The sequence below is a fragment of the Equus asinus genome, chromosome 3 (genome assembly GCF_041296235.1).
Source record: "Equus asinus isolate D_3611 breed Donkey chromosome 3, EquAss-T2T_v2, whole genome shotgun sequence".
Lineage (NCBI taxonomy): Eukaryota > Metazoa > Chordata > Mammalia > Perissodactyla > Equidae > Equus > Equus asinus.
This window is the reverse complement of record NC_091792.1, coordinates 1,463,245-1,478,698: the sequence shown is the minus strand read 5'-3', so window position 1 is coordinate 1,478,698 and position 15,454 is coordinate 1,463,245. Positions and strand designations below refer to the sequence as shown.

Here is a 15,454-nt window from a genome sequence, read left to right as displayed (position 1 = left end):
TGGCGCCTCCCCCGACCATTCTTAAACCAGGACTGAGGGGTCATCCTTGGTGGTTCTTCTCTTTATCCCGTAAATCATGGAATGCCCGTTCTGTGGTCTAAATAGCCTTCCCGTCTGTGTCTCCCGTTCTCAGTGCAGCGGTCTAGCGCCTGCTGTCTCTGACTTGAGTTGTCTCTGCTCCTAACTGGTTTCCTCCTGTCTTATTTTCCCGGCCATCATTGATTCCAGGCTCTTGTCCAGCCCCACTCTGCTGGTCCCTGACCCCGTCTTCTGTTTCCCTGTTCTCCTCGTGCGCTCCTCGTTTGCACAGTGGCTCCAGCTGCACTGATCTCGCGGTTCCTCTGACATACCTGCTCTTGCTGACATCGGGCCCTCGTACCAGCCGTTCCCTGCGTGTGGATGGAGCGTCTTCCTCCTCCGCTTTTTTTCCCTTACCCTCCCCCGCGCACCCCTCAGACCTCAGCTTAAGCATCGCCCCCGGAGTTTTCCTTCACCCTCTGTGGACTGACAGAGTGGCTTTTTGTTATGCGCTCTGCTGTCAGTCTTACTGTCCCCTCTGAGCACAGGCCTTGCTGGGCGGTGGTCAGCTCAGTGCCCGCACCCAGGGATGCTGCGGTTGGGAAATTCTTCTAGTTGGGATCAAGTCACTTCTCTCTGGAAACTCACAGCACTTCTGGGCTTCTAGAATATTATTTAGCACATAGTTGCTCTGAGTCTTTGTCACTTTGTTCATCGACCATGTTATTTTGTTACTCTCTCCTTTTCTTTCTCTTCCTCCTCCTCCTCTTCTTCATCCTCCTCTTAGACTTTCTCGTCCATCTCTTGCCCTTTGTCCTTGGTCTCCCACCTTGTCTTCTGTCTTCCCTATCCATGCTCTCCCCCTGTCTTCTTTTTCCTCTCCCTCTCTCACTCCTTTCCTGCAGGGGAGACCCTCATCCTACACACATTCCTAGTTTTACACACAGATGGGGTAGATGGGACCACCCTGTGCAGCATCCCTGGCCTCTTCCCACTGGATGCAACAGGCTTCTGGTTGAGGTAGCAGTCCCTGGTTGACGCTCAGCAGGTTAACAGGGACCTAGTCCTACAACTGCGAAGAACGGGCTTGAAGGGGATTCTTCCTTAGAACCTTCGATCAAAGCCCAGCTGGCCAACACCTTGATTTCGGCCTTGTTGGGCCGCAAGCAGAGAGTCTAGCCGTGCTGTGCCTGGACTCCTGGCCCATGGAAGCTGTGAGATGACAGATCTACGCTGCTTTAAGCCTTTGCGTTTGTGGCAATTTGTTACGTGACCGTAGAAACCTGGTGCACGGGGTGACAGCCTTAGCAGTTTTACTCCCTGTGGTTTTCTTGTATTGGTGGGTCCAGTGGAAGTCTTGCCTCCTTCTTCAAATTCTGAACCAGTGGAGAACCCCTGTTGTGGGCATCAGTGTCCTCCGCTCCTCCCAGGCCCCCGAGGGTGAGCTGCCGACAGGGGTGAGCCGATAGGTCCACGTAAGAGCCAGAGAGTAGCCGTGACTGTCTGTGGAAGACCTTACGTTCTGGTCTATGTGTCCGTCATTTCTTTGCTCTTGACTTCAAGGAATAAGTACCGTGGTCTCCATTTTACCGTTGAGAAACCGAGTCCTGGCGCACGATGTGAAGTCGTTTGCCCAAGGTAGCATCTAGGAGTGGTGGAGGATGACTTCAACCCCACGTGTTTGTGACTTAAAAGTCCTGTCTTTTGAAATCTTTTCCATCAATAGCTAGAGAATTCGGTGATGACCCTAGTGAGATCCTGCCTATAGCCTTGAGGCGTGCCCGTGTTCTTGGTCCAGAGTCGTTCCACTGGTCTTCAAACGTGGTGGACTGTGGTTCCCAGGCAAGCGGGGCCAGCACGGGTTACGCACGCTCAGTTCCTTGGAGGGGTGCACTGATGGTTTTATGACAGAACTGGGAAAACAGGCTTCAGCTTACCGCCGAGCAATTCATCCCTTTAGTTGGTGAGACCTGAGACAATATTTAGCAAATATGAAGCGAGGACTTCGTCGCCATCTAAAGAATAGGCCTTTGTTGGGACTGTGCTCCTGGCCGTGCATGGGGTCCTGGAACCGTCTGGGGAGGAAGCCCCTTCCAACACCACATGGCGAGGGGAGGGAGCAGAGGCCTGGAAGCTGGGGTGAGGCTGAGGACCACGCTCGGGAACCTTGATGGGGTTCAGTTCCTTGAGGGCTTATGGACTGTTCTTTTGGTGTCTAACATTCTATGTTCCGCATAAATTTGTTGAATTGATTTAGAATGAATTGACTTGTGTGAAGGGGGCCAGTTCATAAGAACTTTGCCTTTTGTTCCTAAGCATCTTATCCTGAGTTTTTGGTCTGATTGAGAGTTTCCAGTGTTGAAAGGTGTTATGACGAGGCAGTGGTTTGTCTGAGCCCTCTCTGTGGCTTTGGACGTCACAGAACATGTGTCAGTGTGATGAAACAGATCCCCAGTCACGCTTCCTGCTTGCCCTGTAACCATGACAATCTCAAATCTGCTCTTATGTTGTACGAAATTTCAAAGTAAATTAATTTTTTTAAATAAAAATAAAACCATTTAGAGTGTGCTTTTTAAACTATGTATGATTCCCAGGAATTCTGATAGACACTGCCGCCCCCAGAGTCTCCTGCAGGCCCTCTGCTGTGGCGCTGTTCACATTCTGGGTGACGGTTCTCTCACAGGGCCTGTCCTGTGCAGCCTCCCTGGCCTCTCCCGCCAGATGCAGGCGATGCCTCCCCAGTTCTCTCAACCAGCAGTGTCTCCGCACATTGCCGATGGTCCTCTAGAAGACAGAGCTGCCTCTGGTTGAGAGCCAGTGACCTAGTTTATCGCTGAGTTGACCAGCGTAGCCAGCCTTTCATTGGCAATGATGTGATAACTTAGAATTTGAACATTGCTGTTTGACAAAGGCTCTCCTGGCGTGAAGTTTGTCTCCCCAGCAAGGCTGCAAACCTTTGAAAACGGCGACTCTTTCTTTTTATAGACACGGTGTCTGATGTAGTGTTGGGTTCTTAACAGAGCCTGAACATGTGGGGTCTGGTTAATGTAATTGTGCATATTCCCCTAAAAGTGAGATTTCAGTTTAGTTCATAAAATCACACTCATCTGTTGTGTAAACTAATCACAGATTCATGCAGATTTATGTTAAGATTTTAGAGTCATTTGCAAATCTTCTGAAAGGTTTTTTTGACTTTACGGTTTAAGATCTGTTTTTTCTCTCAAATAATTTCAAGACACAAAAATGACTTTCTTTTGGATTCCTTGCTTTCCAAGTGTAAAGCTGCGTTTTGCGTCATGAAGGAATTTATTCTGAAGAGTGTGTTCAGATTTCAGCGTGCGGTGAAATTCTCTCGCCGACTAAACCTTTAAAAGTCAAAGGATGTGGAAGGACTGATGCATATGAATTTGGCATTGACTGCTTGAAGGAACCCCTGAAATAATCTGCTTTAGCTGTGGAACGCCTGCTTCAACATCACGCTATTTCTCGGTTTCTCTTAAAGTCTTTTAACAGCATTTTATGAAACCTGTTTTGTCTGTATCTTTAACATAGTCATAATCTTTCCTTGTCATTCATTATCTTCTTAAGACTGTATTCTGATATGTTAAAAATGTACATTTCACTAGTACCTGAGCATGTGGTTTGCAGAAGAGGTACAGTGGAGCAATTTAAAAGGCTGCTCAGGTCTCTTTTTACCCCTGAGCTGCAGAAGCCAGGTTACATCATGTAGTGATATACGTGGGTTTATTTTCTGTTTAGTGTGAGTTTCTAGGCCTCGTATATTAAATTTCAAGATCTATAAGCAACATCAATTTACAAAAAGGGATCAAGATACTTAATTCTAAAAGGGGTATTATAGAAGGCTTTATGACTTTTTATGTTATTTTTAATTATTAAAGCTTTATTAAATTTTAGGCTATAGCGCCTTTAATCTTTCATCTGGATTTTTACAATGTGTGAGTGCACTTCTCCAAAGCCTTGCAAATGCGGAATTTCTTTTCACTTTAAAGGTTCTTTCTCGTGGAGAGGTTATTCGTGTGAAGATCCTTGGAGTTTTGGCTCTTATTGATCAGAGTGAAACAGATTGGAAATTAATTGCTATCAATGTGAATGATCCTGAAGCCTCAAAGTTTCATGGTAAGTCTGTCACTTTCCAGAAGCAGAAGTCAATCAGCGTGCCATTGGAATTGTGAGAATTTAAAGGGGCTCATGTGAAGCACAGTGTATGTATTTGGGAGTTAAATTGATGTGTTTTGTCTTTTTTAATCTGTCTGCACGGAAGGTAAAGGCAGTCCGGTATGACTGTGTGTGAGTTGTGTCATACTGCCAGGAGGAACGCGAGGAAAGGATGTGCACTTAGATGATGCTTCAGACGAAGGAAGGACAGTCTGTGGGCTCCCTCCCCTCTCCTCCCTCCCCGCTTCTTCTCTTTCCTAAATCTCTCTTGTTCACTGAGTAACAGGAAAACAACTAAGGGGGGGTGTTCATCAGGACCTGAGCTGTTTCTACCCCTTGTTGTATTCTGCCTTGTACAAGCGAAGGGAAGGAGAAGTCCCTCTGACAAAGGTCTGACGTGCCCCAAATGTAAGTTGCAGAGACAGCTGTGTGATGAGGAGCCGGCCCTCCCTGAGACACGCAGACTCCAGGGTTTTTTGTTTCTTCAGACTCCAGTTTGAGCTCCAGCTGTGCTGTGTCCTACCCAAGCACTCTGGGTAGGTCATTCAAACTTTCTGAATTCCAGTTTGCTCGTCTGTAAATGGAGGTCAGTACACCTTCTTGTGAGGTCGTTGACAGTATGAGAGACAGCTCCCTTAAAGCATCTGGCCGTCACTGTTATTATTCTCGGACCAATTTTTTCCTCATGTTTGTACCCCTTTTCCATTGAGTTTCATCCATATTCAGAATCTTGGTGCCTGCTAGACCTCAGTTCTTTTCTCAGCTGGAAAGTAGACCGTTTCTGAGGCAACTGAAACTCGTGAAACTTACACGTTAACCTCTCTTAGTTTATGTGCATTTAAAACCTTTTCTTGTGCGTGGACCAGCATGTCATTGAGAAAGGGAGGGACTGAAAGAGCACCGCACGTGTCATCTCAGAGTCACACTAAAACGTGACAACTGCAGTCGCAGTAGGAAACTTGAGTCCATAAGCCAGGTGTTTCTTACCTGTCTCATTATTTTGCCCTGGGCTTCATTATCATCATATTTCTCACATATACATATGTAAGAAGAGTAAATAAATAGCCAGTTTAAAGTGTTTTTTAAGGCATTAACTGCTCCTCAAATGAGAACTCATAATGTAATGGTGCAACAGCCCGCCGAAACACATCATCTGGCTAATTCATTTGTGATGTGGCGCTCTGAAGTCACGGACTCCGCCGGGGACGTCCCGTCACACTGCAGGGGCTGAGCCTGAGTGAAGCTGGTCGCTAGATAAACTAGTCCTTAGGTGCAGTAAACTAGTCCTTAGGTGCAGTAAACTAGTCCTTAGGTGCAGTAAACTAGTCCTTAGGTGCAGTAAGCTAGTCCTTAGGTGCAGTAAGCTAGTCTTCACCCAGTACTGTTGGAGCTAGACTCCCGGCATCTGCCAAGCCCTGGTGCCTGTTCTAGTACCGTTATTCTTCTCAACTTGGAAGACGCTCTAAGGAGTTAGATAACCTGCCCAGGTTTGCGCATCTCATGGGTAGGAAGACCGTGACCTGGACTCCTTCTCTCTGATGTAAGCCATTGTCCGTCGGTAGTGCTCCGCTGAGCCATTCATACTTGACCAGTAATCTGCGGTGTTTGTCACGGCAGCACTGAAACCACGTTACCTAAGGCCAGGTGCCTCCTCCCTGTTCCCTTTCCCCAGGGTTAGAATGGAAAGTTTAGCTGTCTTTTTGCTTTATTTCTGTTTGTGCCCGGAGTGGAGGTGACGGCACTTTGGGCATCTCGTCGGCTCTTTCTGCGTTTGCGGGAATACTGACGCTTATTCAGGTGGAGATAAAATCGTCAGACTACAACAGTTGAAACAAGTTGTTGTTTTGAAAGAAGAAAAGGACTGTTTTCCGTTCCACTAAAAGGAGACATGTATATATTATCTCCATCATGGAAAATAAAACAATGCTTCTTCCTGGTATGTTTTTAAAATCCTGAAGTTAAAAGACTAGATGAGTGTGGTTGCCGTGCTCTGCTCTGAGTGCTCTGCTGTCGTGGTGATTTGTGTTTGTTTCCAGAAGGAGTGAGGCCAAGGGGAGACAGGATTCTCTCCTGTGCGTGCGTGTTGTTGGCAGCGGGTAGGACCTGCAGTGCTCTCTCTTGTAGACGTGGCTCAGGTGAGGCCACTTCTGAAGCCTTAAAGCGGCAAGTGTTCTGGAATACTCCTCCTTCCCTCGCCTTCAGATTGTTGTAACGCATTCACACATCCTTCCTGAGTCTTCTCTCTGCTCTCTTATTTTACAGTGCCCCAAGGAAAAAAATAGATATAGGCACAAATTGAACGGCTGAAGAAATTGTGGTGTAAATGTTTATTTTTTTTTTTAAAGATTTTATTTTTTTCCTTTTTCTCCCCAAAGCCCCCCGGTACATAGTTGTGTATTCTTCGTTGTGGGTTCTTCTAGTTGTGGCATGTGGGACGCTGCCTCAGCGTGGTCTGATGAGCAGTGCCATGTCCGCGCCCAGGATTCGAACCAACGAAACACTGGGCCGCCTGCAGCGGAGCGCGCGAACTTACCCACTCGGCCACGGGGCCAGCCCCTGTAAATGTTTTTTTTTAAATCATAAATCATGGAATACTAGGTGACCCTATGGGGAAGTTTTTATTTTTTTTCAAACTTGAGTCCTGGTTTATTTTTATCATACATCTCAAACATCATCCAGCTGTTCTCTCAACTACTTCAAACCAAAGATGGAGTTTCTGTTGTCCTGCTGGTTAAGCAAATTTTAGTGAACAGGAATCATTCCTAATCTTACATTGTTACTTAGCCTGTGGGTTGTCTCTTTTCCTGAGCACCTGCGAAGGAGGGGAGTCAGAGGGATGGGAACTGAGAGATGCGCGGGAGCTGCCGGGGTGAATGCTTCCTAAATTTGTGAAGGCATTTTTAAAAATCAGTCTATATGGTTTGATTACAATATTTAATAGTTTTCTCATATCATATAATTAATTTATCTTCTAAAGGTACCTAACTTATATTTCAGGAGGAGCTTAAGCATTGTAAGCACATGGCTTATTTTATATGATGTTACAAGTTAAAAATAGAACCTTGGGGGCTGGCCGGATGGTGCAGCAGTTAAGTTTGCACGTTCTGATTGAGCAGCCCGGGCTTTGCTGGTTTGGGTCCTGGATGCAGACCTACACACTGCTCATCAAGCCATGCTGTGGCAGGCGTCCCACATACAAAGTAGAGGAAGATGGGCACAGATGTTAGCTCGGGGCCAGTCTCCCTCAGCAAAAAGAGAAGAATTGGCAGCAGATTTTAGCTCAGGGCTAATCTTCCTCAAAAAAAAAGAAAGAAAAATAGAACCATGGCAGAGGTGAGGCGGCCTCAGAAATAAAGGATCAATTTCATGATTCTGAGATTTGGTGAAATGCCTCTTTTAACAAATTATGATTTTATTCTAGTAAGATAAAAGTGTATTTGGATTCATATGATTAAATAAATACTGCTAATAGATATTAAAAGTTTGATGCTATTCTCTATCTACTCTACATCTTTGAAAATTAATCAACAATCTTAATCTCAAATCAAGCAACTTTTTAAAATTTTATGTGTCCCTCCCACATTTACCTTCTGAGATTAACAAACACAGGATTTTGTATGGCGCTTTTTAAAATTATAAAAATAATCATATACTTGAAAGTAAAAACTCAGAAGTTTGAAAAAGGTGTGAAAAGGGAGAGGTGACGCCCTCCTCCCTTCGCACCCCGTCTGGCTCCTGTGTTGTCTTCCTGTGATGCCAGTTCTCCAGAGCAGTTGCTGCCCGTCTGGAACAGTGTGCTCACTCCTGTTCCTTGGTTTCTGTCTTTCCCTGGTGACTCAGGCTGCTGCTTGAAAGATTAGGAGTTCGCCTCTTGTGCCTTTCTCAGCTCTGTTCCTCGTTCTTCCTTTGTCGTCTTGCGATGACTCTGAGCATCACACTTCGAGCTGCACCGATAGCTCCACCGATTTTCAGCAGACGCGTGGCTGCCTAGGACGCAGCTGGGTGCGTGGCTCTGCCCTCCTCTGCCCCTCGCTGACCAGCTGCTCTCCACCACACTGCGTGACAAAATTGATCATGTTCAAGTTCCCTTCTTGAGCTGTGAATATTTTTCATGTTTTCTCTCTTGAATCTAAACACTGAAAACCAATATGCGGTGTTTACAGTATCTGAATTTGTTCACCTCGTTGGTGGCACCGTTTATTCAATGCTGGGTCTCGGCCGGCTGCCAGCTGCCATCGCTGGGTTCTTTTCCTCGCCCTCTTGGTTACTGGTTCCGCTCTCTCCTAAGTTCTCTTTCTGTTTTCCTTTCTCACTGTTGGCTGACGTACGTTTTCCAAAAATTTTTACAGAAAGTGCTTGGGAGATGGATTCTCTGGGTCCATACATGTTGGAAATGTCCTTTTTTGTGTTGCTTTCTACTTAAATAACTTTAAAATAGCTAATGCAGTAACTTTAAATATAAATTACTATGTATTAACTGAAATTTTTATCACAAAGGAGTAGGTGATTTTATAACAATTTAACCATTTGTCATCTACACTTTTTGGCATTTTTATTAGATCGACAAGAAGAAAGATTAAAAATGTGTAGGGAATGATAGCTGCCTGGAAATTTTTAAAAAATTCTATAGTTTTCTGGGGACGTGTGTAATACAGAAATTTGCAGAGAAATTTTTTTTATTATTTCCTATGCATTTTTATTGTTGTTTAGACATTTAAAAAATAAATCCCTCCTATTAATTTTCACTACCTTAAGTAGAAGAAGCTGTTTTTTGACATGGTCAGTACCTATTTTTTCTTTTTTAAAAACAAAATCTCTTTTAATTTAAAGACAGTATGTCCTTCCATGTACGTATGTTATATATATAATATTTATATAATACAGTATACACTATATATGACATATATGATATAATATGTAATAATGATATAATATATATTTTTGCTGTATTAATCCAGACTCATTTGATAAGTTATGATTCTGCAAGGAAGTTTTGAGGTTGTTTTGTTTGTTAGGAAATAACTTCTCTCATCCTAATGAACATGTGTACAGACTTTGATAAAGTGTAATAAACTGTTTTAATATTCATAGTTTTTATCTTTGATATGACTGAACTGAAACTAGCCATTGCCTCAGAGAATGCATTTCAGTTAGAAAGAAACTGTGGTTGCTGGCTGTCTTTCTGTAATTTTAACGTTATTATTTAAATCTTTGAGTCTTGCCCTCTGAAACTGGAGTAGCCGCTATGAAAATCTAAAAAAATTCTGAATAGCATTTGAAAACAAACTCCTTGTGCTCCCTGGTAGAGAATGGGCCGCTCTGGCCGGCTTGTTAGCACCTGGAGAGCACCAGGGCCATTTAAAGCGCCCTAATTAGGGTCCGGGCCCTAATGCTCTTAATGGTACGTAATGGCTGGAAGAGTTAATAAGACTCTGGGACACCTGAATTGTTGCTGAGACTGCCTTGGCCATTAGGGATAATAGCCCTTGGTTATGAAATAACCAGGCTCAGAGCTTTTTAGGAGATTGAATTGCGAGGGCGTGTGTAATTTTTCTCTTGGTTAAATTAACCAGCTTCTGTATGGGGAGCTTCAGAAATCCGCCAAGCAGATGCTGGAGCCTCTTCAGAACTGCCCGTGGTCCCGAGGAGGGGGTCAGGTGGAGGTGTCCTGAGGAAGTGACTTAGGCGTGGGAGCTCCTTCAGCTTGCAGAGCAGTGAACTCTTGCTTTGTTTGGGCTTAAATAAGTGAGAACTGTTGTCTGCTGTCCTGCAATCACTATTCCTGTGCAGTCATCTTACACTTTTAAAAGATGAAAAATTAAAATCGGAACAATTATATTGATGTAGATACATCCTGGGATGAGTAAATTACATGAGTAAGAAGGGGATTATTTAAAATCAGGCACTTGGAACTTTTTCAAAGGCCGTCATCGTACGTGTCCTAAAATTATCAGTATTTGCATGTATTTCATATATGCAGAATTTCAGCTTACGTTTAGAGAAATCTAAAAGTCAAATAAAACTACATGCTGTCTTTTACGGTCTTTCCAGGCAAGAATAAACACGTGAAACCGAATCTGTTGGGCTTACATGTTCACTTGCTAAATAAACACTTCTGGTGTCCCTGTAATTATTATTTAAAAAATAAGCACATTAATAAGGTGTCTGATTTCCTTACTTCCCAAAACACAGTTCTGTCATTTAGGGAAAACATAGGGAATAGCGTTGTGGTCTTGAGGGAGGATACTTGTGTGAGCTGTTGGAAGCAGAGAGAATGCAGTGTGTTGCGTTCTGTGCGTGTGCTCGCTGGCCCGTCTCTGTTGTCGTCCTGAGGGCTGACTTACCTGGAACCATTACTGTGTGCCAAGGAGCTGCGCCTAGCGCTTGTTATGGGGGATCTGTGTGATGTTTGCACGGGTTCCAGCAGGTGTGCGGGGCTCCCTTTTTGTTTCAGATTAGGAGGCTGAGGCACTGGTGGGGGTGGTCAGTAGCTGTCTGAAGTCCTACAGGGCACCGTTGGGATCCAGGTGGACCACAGGGCCCATGCTCTTCACTACGGCATGGCATGGCCCCTCTGAGTACTGGGCTGTCAGGAGGTGCTTGTGCCTGTGGACAGTGGACAGTGCCGCTTCCTGGGAGAGCTGACCGTTTGCTCTTCAGTAATGTGGGCGTCCGTGGGATGATTTTGATTAGAGGTCCCCATAAAAGGATGGCTCTTTTGATCTTCACTCCTTTGATTTCATTAATTGGTATACCCTCTTAGGCGTGGGTGTGTAGGGGTGGGGTGTGGGGGAGGCAGCTGAGAAAGAGGGACACACTGAGTAAGAGGTACTACAATTGAGAGGAGAATTAAGTTACTGGGAATCTTTGCCTCTGTTTTGGACCCTGACCTCCTCCAGCGTTGGGAGGTTTCGGTTGTATTCCCACGATGTGGTGAAGAGTCAGGAGACCTCAATTCTAGAGTCTGCTCCTGTGTGTGTTAGTTATCTGACCTTGGAAAAGTCCTGTGACCTCTCGAGGGCTTAGGTTCTTCATCTCCGAAGTTTCAGGGTTGGCCCTCTCATCAGCAGATGATCCCAGGGGTTTTCCCATCTCTAAATTTTGGGTGTTGTAAGAAATATGTTTAATCTATTATTTTTAGCCTGTCTTCTTCAAAAGCAGAAAGATCTAAATTATCTTCAAAGTTAGTGCTGAAGGAAACATGGTTTAACTTAAAGGCTCGTAGCCGGGTTTCTCAGGACGTTGGCACATTTTCAAGTACTTAGGGGAGCTATTAAGCGATGGAGTGGGAACCTCAGCGGAGGTCTGTCCGACCCAAAGCCTGGGCACTGTGTTCTGTGCTTCAAGTTAAAGTTGGATTAGAAAAATATTTCCATTTCTGCTAAGCACAGGCACCCGGAATGGTTTTCATTTTATTGGTCATGTAAAATTTCTTGTGAATGGTAATGAATATTTTTGAAAAAAAATCTTCCTAGTCTTTTCAAGAGGTTTTTCTGATACATTACACATAGGCCTCTATGTAGAAGTACTTTGGTTGGTATTACTTATTTTGAAGCATGTTAATTTCCATGGTTTTTCCTCATGCTAATGTATGTTTTTAGTACAGGTGTTGACAAGAGTAGAATTTGTGGAAAAGGAGAATGGGAGGACAGGGCAACTGAAATGAAGGCGCAGTGTGTTAGTCTGTGAGCTGTTGGCACAGGTTTGCAGAGCAGTGTGGAAAACAGGAAGATGGTTTAGAGATGCTAAGTAGGCACAAACTGTTAAAACAATTAATTCTCTGAGCCGGAGCCTCTATTTGTGATGCAGAAAATAGGGTGAGTGTTATGGAATGGAGCTGCTGTTGCTCGAGAGTGTTTGTGAGAGTCGCTGAGAGCATGCCTTCTGCTCCCCAGACTGTGGAGGCCGGGTGCACGTGTTCAGTCCCGTGAGCAAAGTTCCTGGAACTGGACCGAGAGCTTCGTGCGTTTGTGTCGCTGCCTTCGGTAAAATCCCGTAGAACTGGAAACTCCTTTTTTCTGATTTTTACCCTCCTTGGTCAAAATTTCAAGCATGAGGCCATTTCCTAGTGTCTTTTTTTTTTTTTTTTAAATAATACAGTCAAGGAGAGATGGCCTTACATTTATGTTACTGGTTTTTATCTAAGAATAAAAACAACAAATCCTCAGCTGATTATATGCTTTCCTCACCTCATGTTATGCTGATAAAAACGGCATTTGATTTTTTCTCTGCATCTTCTCCTTGGGAGGGCGGGTTGTTCTCACTCTGGGGGTGTGCACGGGAAGTTAGATGTGAGGGTACGTGGTTTGACGAGGCCCCGATGCTCCCCACAGGCTCCTCCAAGTGGAGAGCCGTCCCGGTGACCTGCCCTCCTTTCCTGTGGGTCTTCTTGTCTTGGCTCTAGAACACTTGATAATGGTTTTGGTGTGTGTTCACTGAGGAGATGTCGTCGCCTAATCAAATTTGGTGATCTCCCTGGCACATACGCCTGCTGCCCATATACAAAGCCAGCATATTGGAGTTACTCTAGTCCCTTCGAGAGCTTGGGCACGGAGCCCCAGTTTCCTAATTTACATAAAGGAAATAAATAATAACTAATTTACAGGTTTTGAGGCTTCACTGATGTGCTATTACATTTAAAGAAACTTTTTTGCCAGTCTAATAAATGGAAAATGGTATCTTGTCCTAATTCTGCACTTTTTCTGCTTCATGCTGGAATGGAGCATCTATTCCCATATTTATTGGCTATTTGTATCTTCCCGTCTGTGAATTGCCTATGGATATTGTTCTCCATTTTTCTATGGAATTAACCTATTCTTTTGACATAATGAGAGTTGCTTGGATATTTTGGATATTCTTTATTATTTAGGTTGCAGATATTTCCCCCTCGTCTGCGGACAATCTGCTTGGCCTTTTGACTCACAGGTACTTTTAATTGTGATGTATTCCATTTCCTCAATCACTTTTATACATGACTTCAGCATTTTGATTCTTGTTTAAGGATTACTTATTTCATGGTCAGAAAGATATTTTTAAATTTCCTTTTTATTCTTTTATATTTTAATTTTTTTTTGCAGTTGGGTCTTTAATTCACGTGGGATTTATTTTCTTTTTTCCATATTATACAATTTTCCGGTCTCCACTCAACAGAAAAATCTGTTCTCTTCCCACTGTTTTGACATGTCTCCATCATACATTGCATTCTTATTTTTACAGTGCTGTTTCTGAGTTCTGTGTGGTGTCCCTGCTCTATTCCTGTGCCAGTGCCATGTTCTCTTAATTACTGTAGCCTCATAATAACACATATATCAGACAAATTCTCCTTTTGCTCTACTTTTTCAAAGTGGTTTTGGTTTTTCTTATGCCTTTATTCCTCTGTGCAAATTTTGGAATCCAGTTGTCAAGGATTTCTGCTGTCTTTAAAATATTCAATTTTCACATCAATCAATGTGATATCGTTCTCCATTTCTTCAGGCTTTCTAGCATGTCTTTTAGTAAAATGATGTGGATTTACTAATGAAGGTCTCATTACATTTTCTGTTAGGCTTGTCTAGGTATTTAGTACTAATTTTTCCATTGTAAGTGCTTTGTACTGTGCCTGTCATGTCATAGCTGCTCGATAGTTGTCTTGAAATTGGGGAATAAATGAATGCATGCATTCATACATTGATAAAAAATGAACATTTTGAGCAAAGTCTGAAAATATCTTCAAAATAGGTACATTTTCACTTATTTTAATGGGAGAAAACATTTGTGCTTACAATTTTGGCATTTTTAACGATTGCAGCTGTCTTTTGGAGTCACTTGTACATTGCTGAAGTCATCAGTCTTTGGTGTGTGACTTCTTTCTCTCGCATAGTGCTTTGGAGATGCGTGTGTACTGTTGTGTGGAATCACTGTAGTTTGTTCCCTCTTGTTGCTGAATACTGTTCCATTGTGTGGATGGACCACAGCTTATCCATCCATTCACCTGCTGATGGAAATTTGGGTTTCCAATTTTGAGCTAATACGAATAAGGCTGTTATGAACATTCAAATACAAGCCTTTGTGTGAACGTATGTTTCATTTCTCTTGGGGAAATGCTTGGGAATAGGGTTACTGGGTCACATGGTAATTATGTGCTTAACATCGTAAGGAACAGTCAAACTGTCTACAAGTGGCTGGACCACTTTGCATTTCTACCAGTGTTGCATGCGAGGTCCAGTTGCTCCCAGAACCTCCATCCATCCTTTGTGCTTTTGTTTCATATTGTCTTAAACAATAAATGTCCTTTAGAAAAATTAACAGTAAAATTCACACACACACGTATGTGTTCTTTTATATTTACCCACATATTTGCACTTTCATACCCTATTTTATTGCTTCTTGAAGATCTATAGTTTCTGTCTGGAGTCGTTTTTCTTCAACTTGACAACTTCAGCATCATTTGGGGTGCAGGTCTGCTGGTGAGGAATTCTCCTCATTTTCCTCGATCTGAAATTGTCTTCTCCTGCCTTTGTTTTGGACACATGGTTTCACTGGTGTAGAATTTTGAGTTGGAGGGATTTGTAAAGATCTTCCCTTTTCTTTTGGCCTCCACTGTTTCTGATGATAAGTCAACAGTCAATGTGTTGTTACCTGGTGTATAATATGTTGTTTTCTCAGACTGTTTTAGAGATTTTCTCCTTATTGTCAGATTTCAGCAGTTTTTCTGTGATAAATGCTAACGTGTCCTTTCCTTTAGATCTGTCTGGCTTAGGGTATACTGAACTTGTGAATCTGTGAGTTCATGTTGGTGCCACATTTGGGAAATTATTTGCCATTATTTTTTCACCCATTCTCTTTCTCCTTTATTCTGAGACTCATACTACACATATTTTAGACCACTTTTTATTGTCTCACAGGTCACTGACACTCTCTCTGTGTCTCTTCAGTCTTTCTTCCTCACTGTTCTTCAGACCAGATAATTTCCGTTGGTCTGTCTCCTACTTCCCTGATTTTTTCTGCCACGTGCGCATTCTGCTATTAAACCCACGTGACTTTTCATTCAGCTACTCCCTCATCTGGTTGGTAGTTTTACAGTTTCTATTCCTCAACTGAGATTTCCACGTGTTTATGCATCGTGACCATGTTTTCCTGAAGGTCCTTGGATGTGTTCACACTAACTGCTTTAAAATCCTGGTTTGCGTGGGTCATCTCAGGACTGGTTTCTATTGACTGCTTTTTCTCTCGATAGGAGGCTCAGCCGTACTCCAGTGTGTGCAATAACGCATGTGGCTAC

At 43.3% G+C, this 15,454-nt stretch overlaps 1 protein-coding gene across 6 annotated transcripts in view; it reads left to right on the top strand.

Annotated features, from left to right (window-relative positions):
- Positions 1 to 15,454, top strand: part of PPA2 (inorganic pyrophosphatase 2) — a 73,620-nt gene that overhangs the window by 30,964 nt on the left and 27,202 nt on the right. For all 6 annotated transcript variants that reach the window (XM_044767453.2, XM_044767454.2, XM_070504532.1 and 3 more), the window contains exon 6: positions 4,029 to 4,155. In XM_044767453.2, the coding sequence (XP_044623388.2) occupies positions 4,029 to 4,155 (127 nt within the window). The remainder of the gene's footprint in view (positions 1 to 4,028; positions 4,156 to 15,454) is intronic.